General features: G+C 46.4%; 1 protein-coding gene across 2 annotated transcripts in view; it reads right to left on the bottom strand.

Moving 5' to 3' along the window:
* STIMATE (STIM activating enhancer) overlaps positions 1 to 17,203 on the bottom strand; it is a 50,496-nt gene extending 33,293 nt beyond the window's left edge. The window contains exons 1-2 of one of the 2 annotated variants that reach the window (XM_053219271.1): positions 16,891 to 17,203; positions 15,891 to 15,977 (exon numbers count right to left, since the gene is read on the bottom strand). In XM_053219271.1, the coding sequence (XP_053075246.1) occupies positions 15,891 to 15,977; positions 16,891 to 17,050 (247 nt within the window). In that variant the 5' untranslated portion in view covers positions 17,051 to 17,203. The remainder of the gene's footprint in view (positions 1 to 15,890; positions 15,978 to 16,890) is intronic. The other variant, XM_027038952.2, reaches the window with a different exon arrangement.
* Between the last annotated feature and the right edge of the window lie 2,158 nt (positions 17,204 to 19,361).

The raw sequence follows: 19,361 nt of genomic DNA, 5'->3' as shown, positions 1-19,361 counted from the left end.
AGCTCTCTTTCTCTCTGAAAAGTAAACATGAACAAAAATTCAAAAGAAAGGCTAAAGCAGCAGCCAACTCTTGTCTTGGAGGAGCTGTCCATTGGCATCCTGGGCCTGTTCCAACCACATCTCAGGGCTCAGCCCACTCACCAAGATAAAATCCAATCAACAAGCTCTCACTTATGTACCCAATATAGAGATATACCCGAATCGATCCTCTTTGGCCACTCAGCATACAAATCTGGAAGTATTAGTTACTGGTTCAAGTGATTTGTCTTCCTAAGTAGATCACAGTCTCTTGGAGAACAGGGATCAAGTCTCCTAAACTTTTCTCATTCCCACCTTCACTATATCAGTTTTGTACTGCTATGTGACATATCGTTCCACAACTTGGTGGCTTAAAACACAGAAGATTTATTGTCAGTTTAGCTGCGTAGTTCTGGCTCCACGATCTCTTGTAAGGCTGCAAACTTACAAAGCATGGGAAGCTTTGGCTGGGGCTGGAAGAGCCACTTCCAAGAAGGTTCACACACGCATGGCTGTTGGCTGGACTCCCCAGCTCCTCACCAGAAGGGTCCTTCCAAAGGACTGTCTGAATGTCCTTAAGACATGGCAGCTGGCTTTTCCCAGAGCAAGTGATCCAAGAGGGAGCACACCCAAGACAAAAGCTGCGGTTTTTAATAACTTAATCTCCAAAGTGATATACCATCACTTCTGCCATATTCTATTGGTCACATAGACTAACCCTGATGCAATGTGGGAGAGGACCACACAGGGCGTGAGTATCAGGAGTGGGGATCACTGGGGTCTGTGGTGGAGGCTGGCTGCCACATGAGCCCTTCTACGTCTGCAGGAAATTTGTACTGAATATGGAATGGATGAACCTTTCCAGGGGGACCTGGAAGCTGTTCATTTGCTTTTCAATTCCATCTTTGCCAACACGCTCATGCTCTTTGCTGTCCTGGCTGGCTAACACCTTCCAAAGAAGGAAAACCGAACAAGGCACTAGAAGGAATCACCAGTGTTTCTGTCCAACCTTACAAGGGCTTTCCCTTCCCCTTTGGTTGTTACTGAAAACAACCAAAAAGGTGTTTTCAGCCAAATTCAGCTTCTCGCTTACCCAAACAAGGGGACATCCTATCAGTGCGATGAAGTCTGCTGACAAGGGCAGTGTAGACCCAAATGTTCCCGTGGAGGGGTACCAAGAAGGGCCAAGGTCCTGGCACTTATGGCCTGTGACAGCCAAGCAGGGCAGACTATTTGACCACACAAAGGAGGCACTGGGATCATGATTTCCCACATGGCCTCTTGGAGCCCAAAGCCATACTGTTGCACTGCTTCTTAGTGTGGTGGTGGTAATTTTTTAAAATTAGCAAAGTGACTCAATTTCTCCCCAATTTACATAATTCCTACCATCAGACATAGGTCCTGAGATTACAACTAGAGTTGACAAAATTTGTAAAAGGGTCCAAGAGCTAAGTTGATAAGGCAGTATGTAAGGATTGGGGCCACTTGCTTTGGGTAAGGAAGGATCAAAGTGCCTTCACCCATTTTTTTTTTTTCCCCTGCCTTCATTTATGAAAGCTATTTCTCCCTGGACAGAGAATCCTAGATTCACAGGGTTTTCCATTCAGCACTTTACAGATGTTGTTCCATTGTCTTCTGGCTTGAATAATTTGATGAAAAGTCTGTATCAGTTCTTATATCTCTCTGTACAGAGTGTCTTTTTTTCTCTTGGTGCTCTCACAATTTTCTTTTTATCATTGTTCGTCAGCAATTTGATTACGATGTGGCTTAGTGTCATTTACTTTGTGTGGTTCATCTGCTTGGGGTTTATGAAGCTTCTTGGATCTATGTTTACAGTTTTCATCAACTTTGGAAAATGTTCAGCCATTAGTCTTCAAATATGTTTCCTGCCCTCTCTTCTGCCTCTTTTAGAAATCCAATTACAGGTTGGCCCTCTATTTTCCCATGGGTCACTGGGGCTCTGTTTGTTATTTGACTTCCTTTTGTGTTTCATTCTTAATTCATTTACATGGACTGACTTTTCTCCTGATTATAGGTCATAATTTTCTGCTTCTTCACCTGTCCCGTAATTTTTGATTAGAAGCTATACATTATGATTGCCACATTGTTAGGTATTTGAATTTTGTTGTCTTCCTTTAATGAGTACTGAAGTTTGCTGGAGTAAGCAGTTAAGTCTGTAAAACAGTTTGATAATTCTGAGGCTTCTGCCCCTTCTCTCTCTTTTTAAGTTTATTTATCTTGAGAGAGAGATAGAGAGCATGCGTGAGGAGGGGTCAGTCAGAGAGAGAGGGAGAGAGAAAGAATTCCAAGCTGTGCTGACAGCACAGAGACCAATGCAGGGCTCGAGCCCACAAACTGTGAGATCATGACCTGAGATGAAACCAAGAGGTGGACGCTCAACCAACTGAACCACCCAGGCGCCCCTCTCTCCCTTCTCTTTTATATCAATTCAGAGGTATAATTTATATTATAAATTTATATTATTATATTTATATTATTTTATTTATATTTAAAATTTTATATTATATTTTATATATATTTTATATATATAAAAAAATATATATATTTAATATATAATATATATTTAATATATTTTTAAATATATTAATATATTTAATATATTAAATATATATATTTTATTTATATTATATATATTTGTATATATATTATTTTATTTTAAATATAATTTTATATTTTAAATATTTATATTTAAAATTTAAATTTATATTATTATATTATATAATTATATTTATATTATATTTATATTTATATTATTATATTTATATTTATTATATTATAAGTTTCAGAGGTATAATTTATTGGCACAAATACATCCATATTAAATACAGTTCAAGAATTTCGAGAAATGTATACACTAATGTGACCCTCACTACCAACATAGTAATTTCCATCACCCCCAAAAGTTACCTCATGTTCCTTTGTGGTCGGTCTCACCGTTACCACTCCAAGGCAACCACTAATCTGCTTGCTGTCACTAAAGATTCCGTTTCTGGAATTTCATACAAATGGACTCACATAGGACATATTCTCTTGAGCTGGAATCTTTTGCTCAGCATGTTCATCTATGTTGTTGCACGAATCAGTAGTTCATTCCTCTTTGTTGCTGACTGTATCCCCTCATTTGGATAGATCACAATTTGTTCATCCATTCACATGCTGATGAACATGTGGATCGTTTCCAGCTTGGGGCAATTATGAATAAAGTTGTTATGAATATTCATGTACAAGTCCTTTTGTGGCCCTGTTTTCTTTTCTCTTAAGTAAATGTCTAGGGACAACATTGCTGGGTTATATGGCAGGTGTGATTTTCTTTGTAAGAAACTTTCAGTTTTCCAAAATGGTTGTGTCATTTTACATTTCTGCTATCAGTATACAAGAATGTCAAAGTTCATATTCTCTTCAACTTTTGGTATTGTCAATCTTTTAAATTTTAGCCATCCTTGTTGGGTATGCAGTGGTTATCGTTTAATGTGCACTTCCCTAATGAACATATTTTCATGTGCTTATTGGCCACCTGTATATCTTCTTCAGAGAAATGCCTATTCCAATCCTTTGCCTATCATTAAACAACACTGTCTTTTAACTGAGTTGTTAGAATTCTTCACCTATGCTGGATGCAAGTCCTTTGTCAGATATTTTTTCCCCAGTCTGCGTCTCACCTTTCCATTTTCTTTACAGTCTATTCTGAATGTCAGAAATGCTTAATTTAGATGAAGTCTGACTTATCTTCCATTTACTTTATTTTTTTTTAAGTTCAAGCTTTTTGTGTCCTAAGATCTCTCTGCCTATCCCAAGGTCACAAAGACTTTCTCCGATGTTTCTTTCTAGAAGCGTCAGAGCTTTTGCTTCTACATCCAGATCTGTGATATATTTCTGCTCAATTTCTGTGTATGGTATCTGGCTTGTTTTTAAGCTCTGTGCCCTTTCCTGGGTTGGAAGTTAAGTTTGCAAAGCAGCTTTCTCAAATAAGGCACAATCTTTTGAGGGGTCCACCCAGTGCCCCCGGTGTTCAGTAAGGTCTCTCACCTAACTGGGAAGAAAAACATCTCCCGGCCCTAGAAAGAGTTGAGCTTACATCTTCCCAGCAGCTGTTCTTGGCTTTGCCTCATGAGTTTTACCCCATGCACACACAAACCAATGTTCAGAAAGAGCCTTGAGGAGACCCCTGAGCAAATGTCTAGAGCTTTTTTTTTTTATGTAGTTTGTTTTTCTCCATATTGTTCCTGGAAATTCCAACTGCTCTGGCTTCCTCAATTCTGTCTTCTCAACTTGGCAAGGCTGCTCGGCTCTGCTTGGGTTTCTGCTTGGGATTTGGAAATTGCCTCCGGCAGAAAGACCACAGGGCTCACCTCATCATTTTCTTTCTCTCAGGGACCACTATCCTGAGCCTCCCGTTGCCCAATGTTTGCAAAGAGTTGTTTCACACATTTTGGTCTGTTTTCTGGTTGCTAACAGAAGACAGGCAAGTTCTATACCAGTGACTCCTTCATTGGCAAAAGTCTCTTTACCCACTTTTGTACAGGCTCAAATGTTAAATTTATCCACATGGGAGAGAGTCCTCGGACTTCAATGACAAGCCCTACGGGATTCCAATCTCAAAAGGAAAAGCCTATGGCTTTTTCCTGGCACACCTATCATGACTACACAAATGATTGCAATGATGCTCTTGAAGGAAAACCAAGCAGATGAAAGACAATGGGAACCAAATGGTGGTAAAGAATTCCATGTGCAGAGAAGACAGGAAGTCTACAGAGGTTAGGAAAGCAGTGTCCCCATGTCATGAAATACACGTGAACACTGCACACAACAGGCGGGCAGAGCAGTGGAAAGTCCCAGCACTGGGGTGAAACTCACCGGTTTGAATTCCAGGATTCCAATTAGGAGCTGCCACAACCTTAGACAGTTCACTCAGCCTCTCTGTGCCTCAGTTTCCCCAGGTATACAATATAACAGGAGTACCTGCTTCGTGTGGCGAATGTGAAAAATAAATGAGTTAACATCTATTTATGGTGCTTACAGGACTTGGCACATAATAAGCACTAAAAAACGTGACTCAGTATCATCACCAGATCAAACACTGGCCAAAGCACCTTTGGCCAAAATACCTTCAGTGCCTGTGGTTCTGACCTCCCAAGCAGGGGAGGCTTTACAAGAAGAATGAAAATACATCTTACATTTACACAGTCTCAGAATACCTCCCCAAAATTTACTTATTAATTGCAAAGGGAAAATTTTTCACTTCAGGGGAGAGACCTGGAGGGACCACCTTCCTCAAATCATCACGAGAACTTCACCAGCGCTGGGGTAAACCCACATCAGGCGCCCCAGGTTCTGACGCACTGAGGAGGTCACAACATCACTTATGCAACATCCCCCCCCTCCCCCAAACAACCCGAAGGTAACCATGAGAAAACATTAAACAAACCCAATCTGGGACATTTACAAAACCACTGGCCTGTACTTTTCAAAAACATCAAGGCCAAGGCGCCTGGGTGGCTCAGCTGGTTAAGCATCCAACTCTTGGTTTTGGCTCAGGTCATGGTCTCATGGCTCATGGGTTTGAGTCCCTCATCGGGCTCTGTGCTGATAGTGTGGAGCCTGCTTTGCATTCTCTTTCTCCCTCTCTCCCTGCCCTTCCCCTGCTGACTCTCTCTCTCAAAAATAAACTTAAAAAAAAAAAATTAATTAGTTTTTAAAAAGTGTCAAGACCAAGAAAGAGAAAGAAAGGTGGAGAAACTATTCCAAGACCAATAGAGACTAAGTGTACTATGTTTCACTGCTATCTTCCTGACCAGCTTCCAGGTGGGAGCACCCAGTCAGAGCGCCCGCATGTGCCAGCCCCGAGACTGGCCAGTAAGCCAGACAAGACCCAAGGAAAGGCAGAGCCACACGGAGGTCATACCTGATTAGTACTGACTGACTGTCCTGCAACTTCAAAGGAGACTAGTATGAGCAAAGGTCATTAGGGGGAAGTTTCTTGGAAGCTGGGGAGGATGTGGCTAGGCTGGAAGGAAGGAGAAAAGCATTCAGGGGAAGGAATGTGAGTAAGGGGAAGAGGCAGGAACGGGTCTGGCAGGTTCGGGGGCTGGGAGAAGAGCAGCCCCGGGGCATCTTGCTGCATCCCAGTGTCCAATAACATTGCTGTTCTTGGCTTAGGTTATAGGGCAGACCATGGTGGCTGCACTGCCTGCAGCACAGAGAGAGTTCAGAAAAGGAGGATGGGGGCACCAGGTCCAGGAGCCTAGCTGTCCTGCAGGATGCCAGGACACCACGCCACTTTAGGTCAAGGCAAAGAAGGACCTGCCACATAACAGTACTGGCACCTATGCTATGGTCAGCATGAGTGAGGGCAGAGGAGCTCCCTGGTACAGCTCAATGCTTCACCAGCTATGAACACCTTCAGACAGCAATCGCCTGCTCCACCCCCGCCCCTGCATCACCTCTCCTCACCCTCGTGCCTCACGTGATCACAGACCAAAATTCAGCTTAAGCCACGTCCACCCACATTGGCCCAGCCCAAGAATGTCCATTTTGGAGGGAACAAGATCACTATAAAAAAGCTGCACCCAGAATATTGTCCCACCCACAGCAGTGGCCCTTGAACTACGGTGGTCCATAGCAAGACTACAGTGTATTTGTCGGCTGTATTCACTGATGATTTTTACCTGTTAGGGCAGGGGGTATTAGTAAGTTGTTTACTTAAACACACTGAAAAAAACCAAACCCATATGTAATCTGCTCAGTGGACTGAAAGGCAATTTAACGTTCTTGTTAATTCTCATTTCATGGAATTTTTTTTTTTTGCCAGCAACTAATGAGATTTCTCACAGAGAAATTTGGGGATAGAATTACAAACCAGGGCCCCCTCTGCTGTGTCTAAAGGATCCCCCAGACCCATCTCTTTCTTTCCCAGGCTTCTGGAGCCCAGTTGCCTGCAGAGCTCAGACAGAGGGTGGGAACAGCAGTGGAAACAGCAGACCTATAATCTTCAAGTCTGCTGCGTCAGAACGACCTGCAAATATTTTGGGCCCAAACGCATCACCCAAATAGAAACCCTGCTCTGGCACTCTCACGCCGCTTCGGCCAAAATGCTCACACTGTGCTTGGGTCTGGGCAAGAGAGGCGGTGTGCCCTGCTCCTGCAGGATTGTGTCTCAGGCTTGTCATTTAACTGGGACGATGCCAGTACCTCATTTCTCTACATCATTTTTCATGTTACTAAGTGAAGATGTCTTCTAAGAAAACAGAAAAGCCCATGAAGAACACTGATGAGCTTAAGAGGCTAGAGGAGCCCATGGACTAGAACAAAAGCTGGGGGCAGAAAAGCATTTTGAGAGAAGTGAGCATATGAAAAATATAAGGTTGGTCCTGCTTGTGTCCTGAACTACTGTGCATATAACTTAGCCCACGAAAGAGAAAACTAAAGAAAAAGCATGAAAGCTCCTGATACCTCTCACTGACTGAATATAGGAAAAGCCACAGATACTCAACACCAAGTCTTTCAAAGAAATTTTAGAGCCAAGAAAAAAACACCGGTCAAGTGCCCCAGCCAGCCGAGTGACCCTTCTTCCCCTACCCGCGTGCCACTCCACTGCCCCCACATGAAAGCCCGCCCCAGGTAAGGCCCAGCCTCACACAAAGCTGCTCGAGCTGGGCCTGCCTCCAGCACGGCATGCCCTTTAGAATGAGGAGGACACTACATCAAACGAAATGTGGGAGGGATGTGTCAGATGCTAAGACAGGATTGCAGAAACTCCAGTTCGAAGTCTTTTCATCATAGGTACAGAGGTGGTTTCAGTGGCTGACAATCCTGTGGCAGGTACAGGATTTCTAGAATGTACCTGACAATTGGCATTCTCATAAGACGTTCTTCAGCAGAGCCCAAGCCCACCAAAGCCTGGGACCATGCTCACAGACCATGCCTCCCCTGCCCTGGCATCAGTCTTGTAGCCACACCAGGCAGCTGTCCAGAATGGAGGCCAGGAGCATCCCTGCTTCCTCTACACCTGGGTGGAATATGGTGGGCAGCCAACAAAGCTAGTTAACAATAAGGAACGGCTTCATTTATTAGCTAAAAGCAAGGTCTCTGGAGCTGGACAGCCTGTTCCTCAGGGGGACCCCATGAGATCCAAAAGGGACACGATCAGGGTGCATGGGTGGCTCAGTTGAGCATCTGACTCTTGATTTCAGCTCAGGTGATGATCCCAGCCTGCCCGGCCCCTCTCTCTCTCTCTCTCTCTCTCTCTCTCTCTCTCTCTCTCTCTCTCTCCAGAGGCACTTGGGTGGCTCAGTCAGTTGAGCATCTGACTTCGGCTCAGGTCATGATCTCACAGTTTGAGTTTGAGCCCCACATTGGGCTCTGTGCTGACAGCTCAGAGCCTGGAGCCTGCTTCAGGTTCTGTGTGTGTCTCTCTCTCTGCCCCTCCCCAGCTCATGCTCTCTCTCTCTCTCTGCTTCAAAAACAAATAAACATTAAAAAAAAAAAAAAAGATTCTCTCTCACCTTCTGCCCCTCTCCCTCACTTATTCTCTCTCTAAAAAAACAAAAATAAAAAATACATGGGACATGATAAAGTTGCTTCAAAAGAAAGGCTCTCAGAAAAACAGTCCAAATGGAGCATGAAGTAAATGCAGAAGCTGACTTGCCATCCAATAATTTAACGCATCCTCCTTTTTAAGTGCAAGCTATAGGAAAAGACGCTGAACAAGGAAAGCCATCTTCCAGAGCTTCTAGCCTCTGAAACACTCGGCCTCCTTCTCTGAGAGCCTCTGTCCCATGCTCTCCAGCCCCGAGGAGGACGGCCCTGCTCACAGTCTCCTCTGGACTTCAGCTCTCACCACTGCATGTCCCCTTCCCATTGCTTCCCTCCCTGGTGCTGTGCTCCAGCAGGGCTCCCCCGTGGACACTTCCCGAGCTGCAGGCAGAACCCCTCATCCCTCCCCTCAAGGCTTCATTGACTCCCTTCGCACTCTCCGGGACACAGCCCCCTCCAGCCAAGAGCCCCCGAGGACGGGGTGTGGGTCCTAGCAGTCCCTTGTCGAGGCAACACCCAGCACCACGTGTGGCACCCAGGCCCTTAAGCCCTGTCGCTGCACTGTTCTCATCCTTCAGGAGCAACATACTGACTGAATCTGCTCTCCAGGGCTCCCCTGAGAGTTCACTGAGTGATCCACAAACTGAACACATGCAGTTCTTAACAGGGACAACTGTGCGCCCTCCCCCCCCAGGACATACTGGGCAGTGCCTGGAGACATTTTTGTCTGTCTCAGCTTGAGGGAGGAGGGTGCTATTAGCATCTAGTGGGTAGAGGTCAGGGATGCTGCGAAACACCCAACAACACACAGGACAGCCCTGCAGTAAAGAATTACTTGGCCCCAAATGTCAACAGTGTCAAAGTGAAAAACTGTGGGTTTGATGGAGAACTTCCAAGGAGTGGGGTGCCTGAGAGACTCAAAGGCTACTTCTATGCATACGTGAGGAAAAGGATAACTTATGGGTTATCCCTAACTCAAGTTTATCAACCACACTCCTTAGTCCCCAAGGAAACACAGAAGGAGGGCTGTGGATAGGCCTCCTCCTCACCAGTTCCTCAGTGGACTCGGGTACCCCCTTCCCCAGTGCTTCTGGGAGGCTCCGTCTCTGGGTACGAGTGCCATCCTCATGCAGCCACGGAGAACCTGCATGAAGGCCCAGGCTGGGAAAGCAAACCTCAGATGTAACTCGTACGTGCACAAAATGATTGGTTAAGAAATTTCAAACGTATATTTTCATGCTATCAATAGCCATAAAACAGCCTGAAGTTCCAGATAACACTTCGGACACAAAAAAAGAATCATAAAGAAAGAAAATCAGAGTTGTTTAAACAGGAAAAAATGAGGCAAAGTAGCCAGGGTATAAGGTAATCAGAGGGCGCGCCTGTGTGGAAAGAGAGGCAAGAAGGCAGGCTGGAGTAGAGGAAGCGGCTAAGGGGGTTTGGAGTCTGATGTATCTGGTTTACATTTCAGCTCTACAGCTACTAACCAGGACCTTGCTTGCTGTCCCCATTCCTTCCAGGGTGCCTGGGAGGTCCATGAAATGCTGGGCACAAGAGCCAGCACAGTGGAGACTCAGTGCAGAGCAAGCCACAAGGAAGACACCGGCTCTAGCTGCCGGCGCCCCCCACCTGCCATCACAGGCCCCGGGGCGTGTAAGGCCAGGAACTCGGATACAGGTTAATCACCTGTAACCAGGCTGCCCCATTCTACCCACTGCCCTCTCCAGGCCCCCATGAGACTCTGCAGGTGAAAACACAGGGTAGGGTTAGGTGAAGAAAGGAGAGCATTACCTGTACTATAGCCACCTGCTTCGGGTACATGCTAATCAAGTTTTCTACCATTGTGCAGTCTATGAAAAGAGGGCTGAAGGTAAAGATGTTGTGCAAACAAGACAGCAAGAGAAATCTTTAACCTAATTCAGAAAACAAGTTACTCAAGCACCTGTGAAACGTTCTTCAGTGGGACTCATGAGTGCAAATACTGTACTAACAATGAGGATGACTTCGCTCCCTGCCCCTTAACAAGTGCCTGATACTGATCCAGCTTCCTTACAGACATTGTTTCTAATCCCCACAGTCCCAGAAAAATTATTATTCCCCTCTTACTGGGGAGCAAACAGAACCTTTGGGAAATATACATAGGTTGCTCAAGGGCACAGTATGGCAGAAGCAGACGTGGAAGCCAGGTCAGACTGGTTCCAGAGCCAGGGATCCCACTATTTTTAACCACCTCTAAAATTCCTTCAAAGGGACTTCATCTTCATGCAAATATTATACTAACTGCAAAGGATTTTAAACAGATCATTAAAGCAATAGAGGCTTGATAGGCCCCTATAGGGTAACGCTTGACAAACATATATTTAAAAGGCTAAAAAAAATGCATTTCCTTAACTTATTCTACAACTCAGACTGGCCTCTAATTCAGACAACTCTTGCCCTCTTGCCCCAATTTGGCTCCAAATTAATTAAGTTTTACTATAAATAAAGGAGTAGATCACCATTATGGATCCATGCTATACCAGATAAATCAGCATTTAGAAACCTTGAAAACTTTCTAAAAATAAAGACGCCTAACCGGCTACCACCTAATGTCAGCCATCCTCCTTTCCCCTGTGGGCACAATACCAGCCTGGGAAAGAAAAAGGGAAGTTCTTCCTTAGCTTTGGCTGGCACTCAGGAGACAGGAAGGAAACGGACATTTACTGAGTGTGCTGGGTGCCAGGCCCAGAGACAGGTGCCTTCTCTCCTGAGATCCAGTTCAGCCATCACTGTGTTTCATTATCTTACCAGGTGACCACGGAGTGAAAAGTTACTGCAGAATAGGACATTCATGCGATCTCAAAGTATTACCACCACCAGAGAGATAATTTATTCATTGTGAAGGGGAAAATGTACCTTTTCAAGGGAGAGATCAGGAAACCTCACCCCTCCACCAAGTAGTCAGCCTTATTATTACTAATAGCAAGACTGCCTGATGTTACACGCTTCCTGGTGCAATGTAGTATGAAGCACACAGCACTGCCTACAGAGTGTTCTTGCTGTAAAAAAGGTTACCTTAATGGAAAACCTCCTCCAGAAAATACTCAGGAAACACAGGGGTCAGTGAAACAGCTCAAACACCACAAGGAAACACCCAGACAACTCCAGAACATGGAACATTGCACATGACTGGCCTGCACTGTTAAAATTAAAAAAAAAAAAAAAAAAAGAGAAGGGGCGCCTGGGTGGCTTAGTTGGTTGAGTGTCCGATTTCAGCTCAGATCATGATCTCGTGGTTCGTGGGTTCGAGCCCCACGTCGGGCTCTGTGCTGACAGCTCGGAGCCTGGAGCCTGCTCTGGATTGTGTCTCCCCCTCTCTCTCTGCCCCTCCCCCACTTGTGCTCTGTCTCTCCTTCAAAAATAAATAAACATTAAAAAGAAAGGCAAGGCCATTAAAAACAAATAACAACAAAAAACAGTGTGTGAGTGTGTAAGTGTGTGTGTGTGTGTGCGCGCGCGCGCGCGTGCACGTGCGTGTTTGGGGGAGATTTTTCTACTGTAAAAGTGACTTCAAAACACAACCAAATGCTATGTGTGGACCTTGACTGGCTCACAAGTTTTAAAAACTCCAGCTATGGGAGATTTGTGATGTGTGGGGTAGTCTGAACATGGACTGGATGTTAGATGATATTGTGGAGTTATCCATTTTCTTACGCATGATCGTGAAACTGTGATTATGTAGAAGACTGTCCTTATTCTCAGGAGACTCAACTGAAATTTTTCGGGGTAAAGTATGATCCTGGCTGCGACTCAGCTTCAAATGGCTTGGCCAAAAGAAAAAAAAAGTACAAAGAGAGAAAACAGATGTGGCAAAACATGAACAATTTCTGAACTAGGCAGAGGGCAGATAGTGTATTATCACTGTGTTATTTTTCATCTTTGCTGCATGTTTGACGTTTTGTATGATAAAAACTGGAATAGGGTAGGCAGAGGTGATTCCAGGAAGGGGTGGTCCCAGCAGGTCTGTGTGTACAGAACACATAAGGAGGCTGTTCACCACGAGAGAAAACACCAGGGACTCTTGTATAAGATTAAGATTTCAAGGCTGGGCAGACTGGTTTGTGATGTTACTTTGGGTCTCAGGAACACTATCATTTCTCAATGCCAGCAGTATTTTTGTAAAACACGGCCACCCTCACCCAGCTGGCTAGTCCCCACATCTGTAACACGAAAATAGGCACAGGTAGATTTATCCAAGCTTTCAAAATGCTTGTTGTGTTAAAAACCAACTCTGTCTATACTTTGGCCCAGAACTTCAACTGTGCACAGCAAAAGAGGCTCGCGTTTGCTTTGCATCACACGTCCTGGGAACAAACACTCCCAAATGCCAACACACATACTGGTCAACGCTGACCTTTGGCTGGCAGCTGGGCCGCTGCCCTGCAGTGGGAACAGTGTGCTGAGTTTCCGGGACTGCTCAGCTCTGCTCTGCTGGGACTCTGGGCTGAGTGACTTCATTGAGCCACAGACTGGAGATAAAGCCACCAAAACATGAGGAACTGCTCAGCAGGCAGGTCATGACAAGTCCCTCATTTATTTATTTTTTGACTTTTTTTTTTTTTAAATATAATTTATTGTCAAGTTGGCTAACATACAGTGTGTACAGCGTGCTCTTGGTTTCGGGGGTAGATTCCCGTGATTCATCGCTTACATGTAACACCCAGTGCTCATCCCAGCAAGTGCCCTCCTCAATGCCCATCACCCATTTTCCCCTCTCCCGCCCCCCAACAAGTCCCTCATTTAAAGCATTTTTTTCTACTCAGACACCAAGGCTTCTCAGTGATGTCCCAGAGAACCAGAGCGGGAAGTCCCTTAATAAGCTTGCCTCTGAGTGTGTTCAGCTTTCCTCACATACAAAGGGTATCTTACGTGGAGCCTCTGGAAAGCTCACTACTTAGCAAGGTGTCGCTGACACTGAAACATGTCTGTGGATGCTAGCCCATAACAGTCAGTGTGTTTATGTAGCTTGAAGAAAGACTCCAGGCATCACTTGGCACTCAAACTCTCATCCACCTGGGCTGAGACCGTCTAAAAACCCCCACAACAGAGGTAAGCACTGTGATGGGAGATCCTTGTGGGGATCAAAATCCTCCCCTGAGACATTAATATATACTATAATAATGTTATTATTATTAATATAATAATATTATGTAGCAATAATTATAATAAATTAATCTATATTGTATATTATGTTATAACATATTATATATTATACTATAATATGTTATATATATTATACATTGTTATATACAATAACATTATCATTAATGTATATATTAACATCTCAGGGGAGGATTTTTATTGTATATATATATCAGAAGACATCCTCCAGGACAAAACCCTCCAGGTAAAAAACAACAACCTGTAAATGGAGACCAAAAGTGATATTCTGGGTAGAAAAAGAAACAAAGACAGTGGTCTAAGGATCCACTGAAATCAGGGATGTGAAGTGATGAAAAGTCCCTCGGCCTGTCTGGCAGAGAAGGGGGTGCAGCTGATGGCACAGAGCTGGTCTGACAGGAAAATGGGACAGTACCTGCCCGCAGAGCTGGGGAACTGTCAGAGAAGAGAGGAAGTAAGCCCATGGCACAGGGGGACAAAAGCTCTCAGGAGGGAAAGACTGTGACCCCAAAGAGGGTAGGGACTGTTAAACTGCTCAGGAGAGATGACTGCTATTTAAAATATGCTTGACAATGGGGCACCTGGGTGGCCCAGTCGGTTAAGCATCAGACTCTTGGTTTTGGCTCAGGTCATGTTCTCTTGGTTTGTGGGTTCGAGCCCAATATTGGGCTCCACGCTGACAGGAGCCTGCTTGGGATTCTCTTTCTTTCTGTCTCTGCCCATCCCCTACTCGTGAGCTCGCTTGTACACTCTCTCAAATAAACTTAAAAAAAAAAAAAAGAATTTAAAATACGCTCAACAAAATAAACGGTAGAATTGATGATGAAGGATGGAGTGGCCTCATCTTCACACACCAAGACCTCCCGCAAGGGCTGCAAGGTGGACGCTCCTGTCATGGGAGCCTGGCACTCTAGCCAGCAGCTCTGCTGGACTGGGGAACCGACGCCGTGTCTGGGAAGACAGAGCCCCCCAAAGCCAAACCGCTCACAGACTTCCCTGAGAGACCCCCTCCCTTTTCCCAGAGGGAAAAGCCCCACAGTTCTCTGGACAGAACCAACAAGTCTAGGAGATGAGCAAGGGCAGACACAGTCCTTGCCCTTCTACCTCTTCTCCCCGACCCTCCTCCTCATCACAGTCCCATGACCCAGTGCCCATTTCCACACGCTCCCTCCACGTCTAGCCTTACGCTGAGCAAAAGGCCACGCTGTCGTCCGGTCTTTGCATACAGAAAGCGCCAGCCGCAGTGGGGTTTGCACACGTGCTCGCACCGAAGATTAAGCAAAGCGAGTGTGTCCCTGAAGGCTTCAGGGTCAGTGCCGTCACTCTGAACACAGGCAACCTGGCACACTTCTCAGCAGTGGGCAACTCTGCCCGTCACAATCACATTTCATTCTCTCAACCACAAGTATCAAGTCCTCAGGAATAAGTCGGGCCATCGGCATTAATCAAATCCACGGAAACAGCCAGAGCTAGGCTAGGAAATCTTAGGTCAGGGAACACAATGCAAAGTAAGCCTGTAGTTCCTTCAGAGAGAAAGGAGGGCCAGCTGGAGGAGACAGAAGTAGGAGGGGAGTGGAGATCCGCGCACAATGTCTTGAAAACACACACATACAGTTCATGCACCCAAGTCAGCAGCTGATTTGGGCTAAGTCATCACAAATTATTCCTGGGGGAACAAGTTGGTAATTGTTCAACAGGGAAAATAGCAAGACAAGTAGAGACTAAAAAGGAAAGAAAAAGTGGCAAACATATACAGTCGGGCACTTGTTGTAAGATTTATCAAGGCCAGACAACCAGAAGAAAATGGCATCCAAGAAAAGCCTCTTCGGGGTTACCTGGAGCCTGGGATAATTCACTCAAATAAGCCCTGTGTTAGTTATAACAAGCAAAACTCTAAATCTAGCAACTCCACACAGCTGCAGGACCCCTCCCTAACGCTAAGGAGCATACTCTCTGCAGAAACTTCCCACTCTGCCCATGTGAGCACAGTGGGGAAGTTTTGAGAACCAGTCATTTTGGAATTAATGCCTCTGTACAGATAGTTATAACCCTTCCTTCCCCAAAGTGCAATCACAGGGGCACTCCTAGGCCTACAGCCAACCAAAGCCTCCTGTTACTGTAATAAAGGTAAGGATGTGCGCCAAGAAAACAATACAAACCCATGACACACAGCACACATGACAACAGGGTGGAACTTCTAGTTCTCCAGAAGGGCCATCTGGGGTTTTCTCCTCCATCAGCAAACCCTCAAGGAAGAACCAACGGGGACTTAGCACAGGGATTCTGAGACCTCCCCAGACCCTCTGAACCTCCTCCTCCATTCAGCAAGCCACTTGGTTGTCCCAAGTCTCATGGAAAGGAAGAAAAGTTGAAATACAAATAACAGAACTGCGCTGGGAAAGGGAACCACCAGGGGAGGCCTGAGAAGCAACTTAATTAGGAAAGCTTGGGACAGGGACAGGGACAGGGACAGGCGGACTTATTCAGGAAGGAGGGGAAAGAGGAGACGTGGGGAAGAAGGCAGTCCGAGTGGGTCCTGCTCCAACCAAAACAGAAAAAAAAGCTGGGGGGAAAGGTGAGGGCGAGGGGGCAGGAGGGAGTAGTACTGGGGTCGCAATGCATGGCCTTACAATCCAGACATTGCAAAGTAACAGGATTTAAAAGCAAAGCTTTGGGATGTGAAAGAGCAGGAAAAAGCCCAGCATCAGACTAGGGATTTAGAGACGCAGGTTAAAAGTGAGAAGGGGAGGCTAGGAAGAGACTCTAAAAGGGGGCACAAAGGACTGTTCCAACTGGGGGTTCACGGCCCCAGGCTGGAAAGTGGAGTAGCCTTAAGTCACGGTAAGAAGGTAGCGGGAATGGGGGGGGGGGGGGGCAGGGAGCTAGTTTTAGTTTTAGGCAGGTATCTCGGAAGAGAGGCATGAGCAAGCTGGAGGAAAGGAGGTGGGGTGAACCCTGGCTAGAGGCTGCAGCGATAAGGCGAGAGACTCAGGACCCTGGGTCGGGGCCAGAGCCTCCTCTAGTTTGGGAATGCCCAGCCCGGGCTCGCGGGCAGAAGGCACCCCAGGCCTTAACTCTGGAGGCGGGAGGGTCCCCGAGGCTGGGCAGGGCCTGCGGTGGTCGTACAGGGCCTCAGGAGGGTGGGGGTCCGGGACTCACGCATCAACGTGCTGAAGGCCACGACGCCGAGCAGCCCCTGCAGGAAGATGCCGAAACTGTGCATGAGTGCGCCGCTCTCGCAGCGGCCCGCACCGGACGCGACGGTGGACGGTGGCCCGCCCGGCAGCCCGCGGCTCGCGTTCCCGGCGGGGCCCTGCATGGCGGGCCTGGCGGAGGGGCGCGGGGTGCCGCGGCCAGCCCGCCAGCCCGGCCGGCCTCGCTGCGCGCGGGGGCCGCACCGCCGAGCCCCGGGCCGGGCGTCCGAGACAGGAGCCGGTACCTCCGCCCCGCGGCCCACTCGCCGCCGCGCGTAACCCGACGTCTGAGATCGCAGCGCCCGATTGGCTCGGCCGGGCGTGGGGGCGGGCCTCGGCCGCTCCGGTTCTCTCCCACCACGGGCGGGGCTCCGGCCAGGCGTGGGGGCGGGGTCGTGCGTCCGGGCCACAGGTAGAACGGACCAGGTGAGCCGGGCAGCACGGACTGGAGGGAGCGAGTCCCCGGACCCTGAGCTCCAGGTCGGCAAGGCAGGAGCAGGGATCGTCTGCGACTAAATTCTTTTCCTTTCCAAGATTGAGCCATCGTAGCTTGCAGAATTTACTAAAAACACTCCTGGATTCCACCCCCAGTTTCCGATTCAGTAGCTCTGAGACCGAGCAGAATAATCTGCATTTTCAGCAAGCGGCCTAGATTATTCTGAAGGAGCAGTGAGGCAAACAATCCAAGACTCTGCACACAGTAATATTCCTTCCAGTACAGACGTTCGACGTTCTTCTATTTTCCTTGTTAGTACGAATATTGTGGCCAAGAGCTTATCTTAGATTGATCAATCCGCCTGAGTCGACTTTTTTTTCTTCCCTGAGCATAATGTAAATGGTTATTTCAATCCAGATGTGGTCGTTTAGAAATATACAAGGTTTATACTGAAAATAGGTCAACATATTCCCCATCATGTCCATTTTGAACGTGCTTCATAAAGCCAAGTTGTTGGTAACTCTCAGAGTCTCTAATGCCTCCCTCCTCGCATGCACGTTTACTCCCACCTTAACCCCTTGACTCCTTGGAAGGAGCTCTCTACCTCTATTAGGGCCTCTAGTCTCTATTGTCCCATCTATCCTCCCAACACCTCTGCCTTTTCTCCAGACACCTCTTGTTGATTCCTTCAAGTCCCCAGCCTTCCTGCTGCATTTGCTTAATGACCATGTACACGTATTATTCCAATAGACACTGGGCTGTATTTGTGGAACAACAGATACTCCACCTAGGGAAACTTACCCTTAAAAGATAGTCACCAATGAATTCCAATTATATAAAAGGGCTAAATGCCACACAAAAGCTTTCATGGCTAACAGGAATACTAACCTGATTATCCAGAGAACAGAAATGCTGTTGGCTCTTTAGAGCCCTTCTCTTACAATGCACTTCATAGCTCTGGGTCTTAAACAGCATTTCAGCTGTGTGTACTACTGTTCCCTTTTCTGCTGAATGAACTACTCCTCGTGCTTAAGGCCTGCCTGACCTCCCTCTCCGGTGGGCTTCCATACTACCTTGTGTATACTGCTCCACTAGAGCTTTTCATACTGCTAATCAGATGGTTTTACATGTGTCTCTCACACAGCTGAGTGTGAGTTCCCGGAGGGCAGGAACTGGTTTACATTATTCACCCTTATATCCAACATAGTGCCTGGCACACAGAACATGGCAACACTTTTTTTAAATTAAACTGAATTTTAATTTATAAAATTTAAAACTCTCCACAAGTATTGACCATGGGAAAATACAGAAAATCAGGTTAAGAAAATAAATAGGTAAGGGAAAATTGCATTACTGCCTTTAAATCTAAGAAGGTCTCTTACGGGGATGCTCAACAGTTACAGTCCATGTTCAGAGGGAATCAAACAAGAGGATGTGTACTTAAAGCAGAAGAGATTGTGGGCTGAGTATAAGGAGACTGTTAATTGCTTGAAGATACAGGCAGCCTAAGGGAAGTTGCACATAAGAGCTGGAGAATGACGTTTTTGACAAAGCACTGCTCTGTCCTTCCAGGTGTGGAGGGATCCTTAAGGCCCGTTGCTGCTGTACCAAGACAAATGTAGACAAACAAGAAGCATTCTTCCGAGATCAGGGGCAGATTCCCCAACGCCAGGAGCAAGGTCGCTGTGGGGAAATTCTGCTCTTCCTACCTTTCCTGACCTGCAATTAAAAAGTCCCTAAGTCCAGAGGGTAAAGGTCAGACAGCAGGAGAAGGGGGGAGAATTCTGGAAAGGCTCAGTTTATTAAAGTAGAAAGGAACTTTCTCCTCCTTCCAGAGATGATTCTGAGGCCCCACTGGAAAGAGTTTTGAAGGATTTACTCTGGCCAAGATGTCTTCTTTGCTGTCAAATGAAGTTAAACATAGCTTAAGACCTGTATTAATGTTCTCACAACCACTTAAAACTGCCATAATATGCCACAAGTTTATATACACTCTTAAT

This window comes from Acinonyx jubatus, chromosome A2 (assembly GCF_027475565.1).
Source record: "Acinonyx jubatus isolate Ajub_Pintada_27869175 chromosome A2, VMU_Ajub_asm_v1.0, whole genome shotgun sequence".
NCBI lineage: Eukaryota > Metazoa > Chordata > Mammalia > Carnivora > Felidae > Acinonyx > Acinonyx jubatus.
Note: the sequence above shows the minus strand (reverse complement) of the source record. Positions and strands in the feature narration are given on the sequence as shown.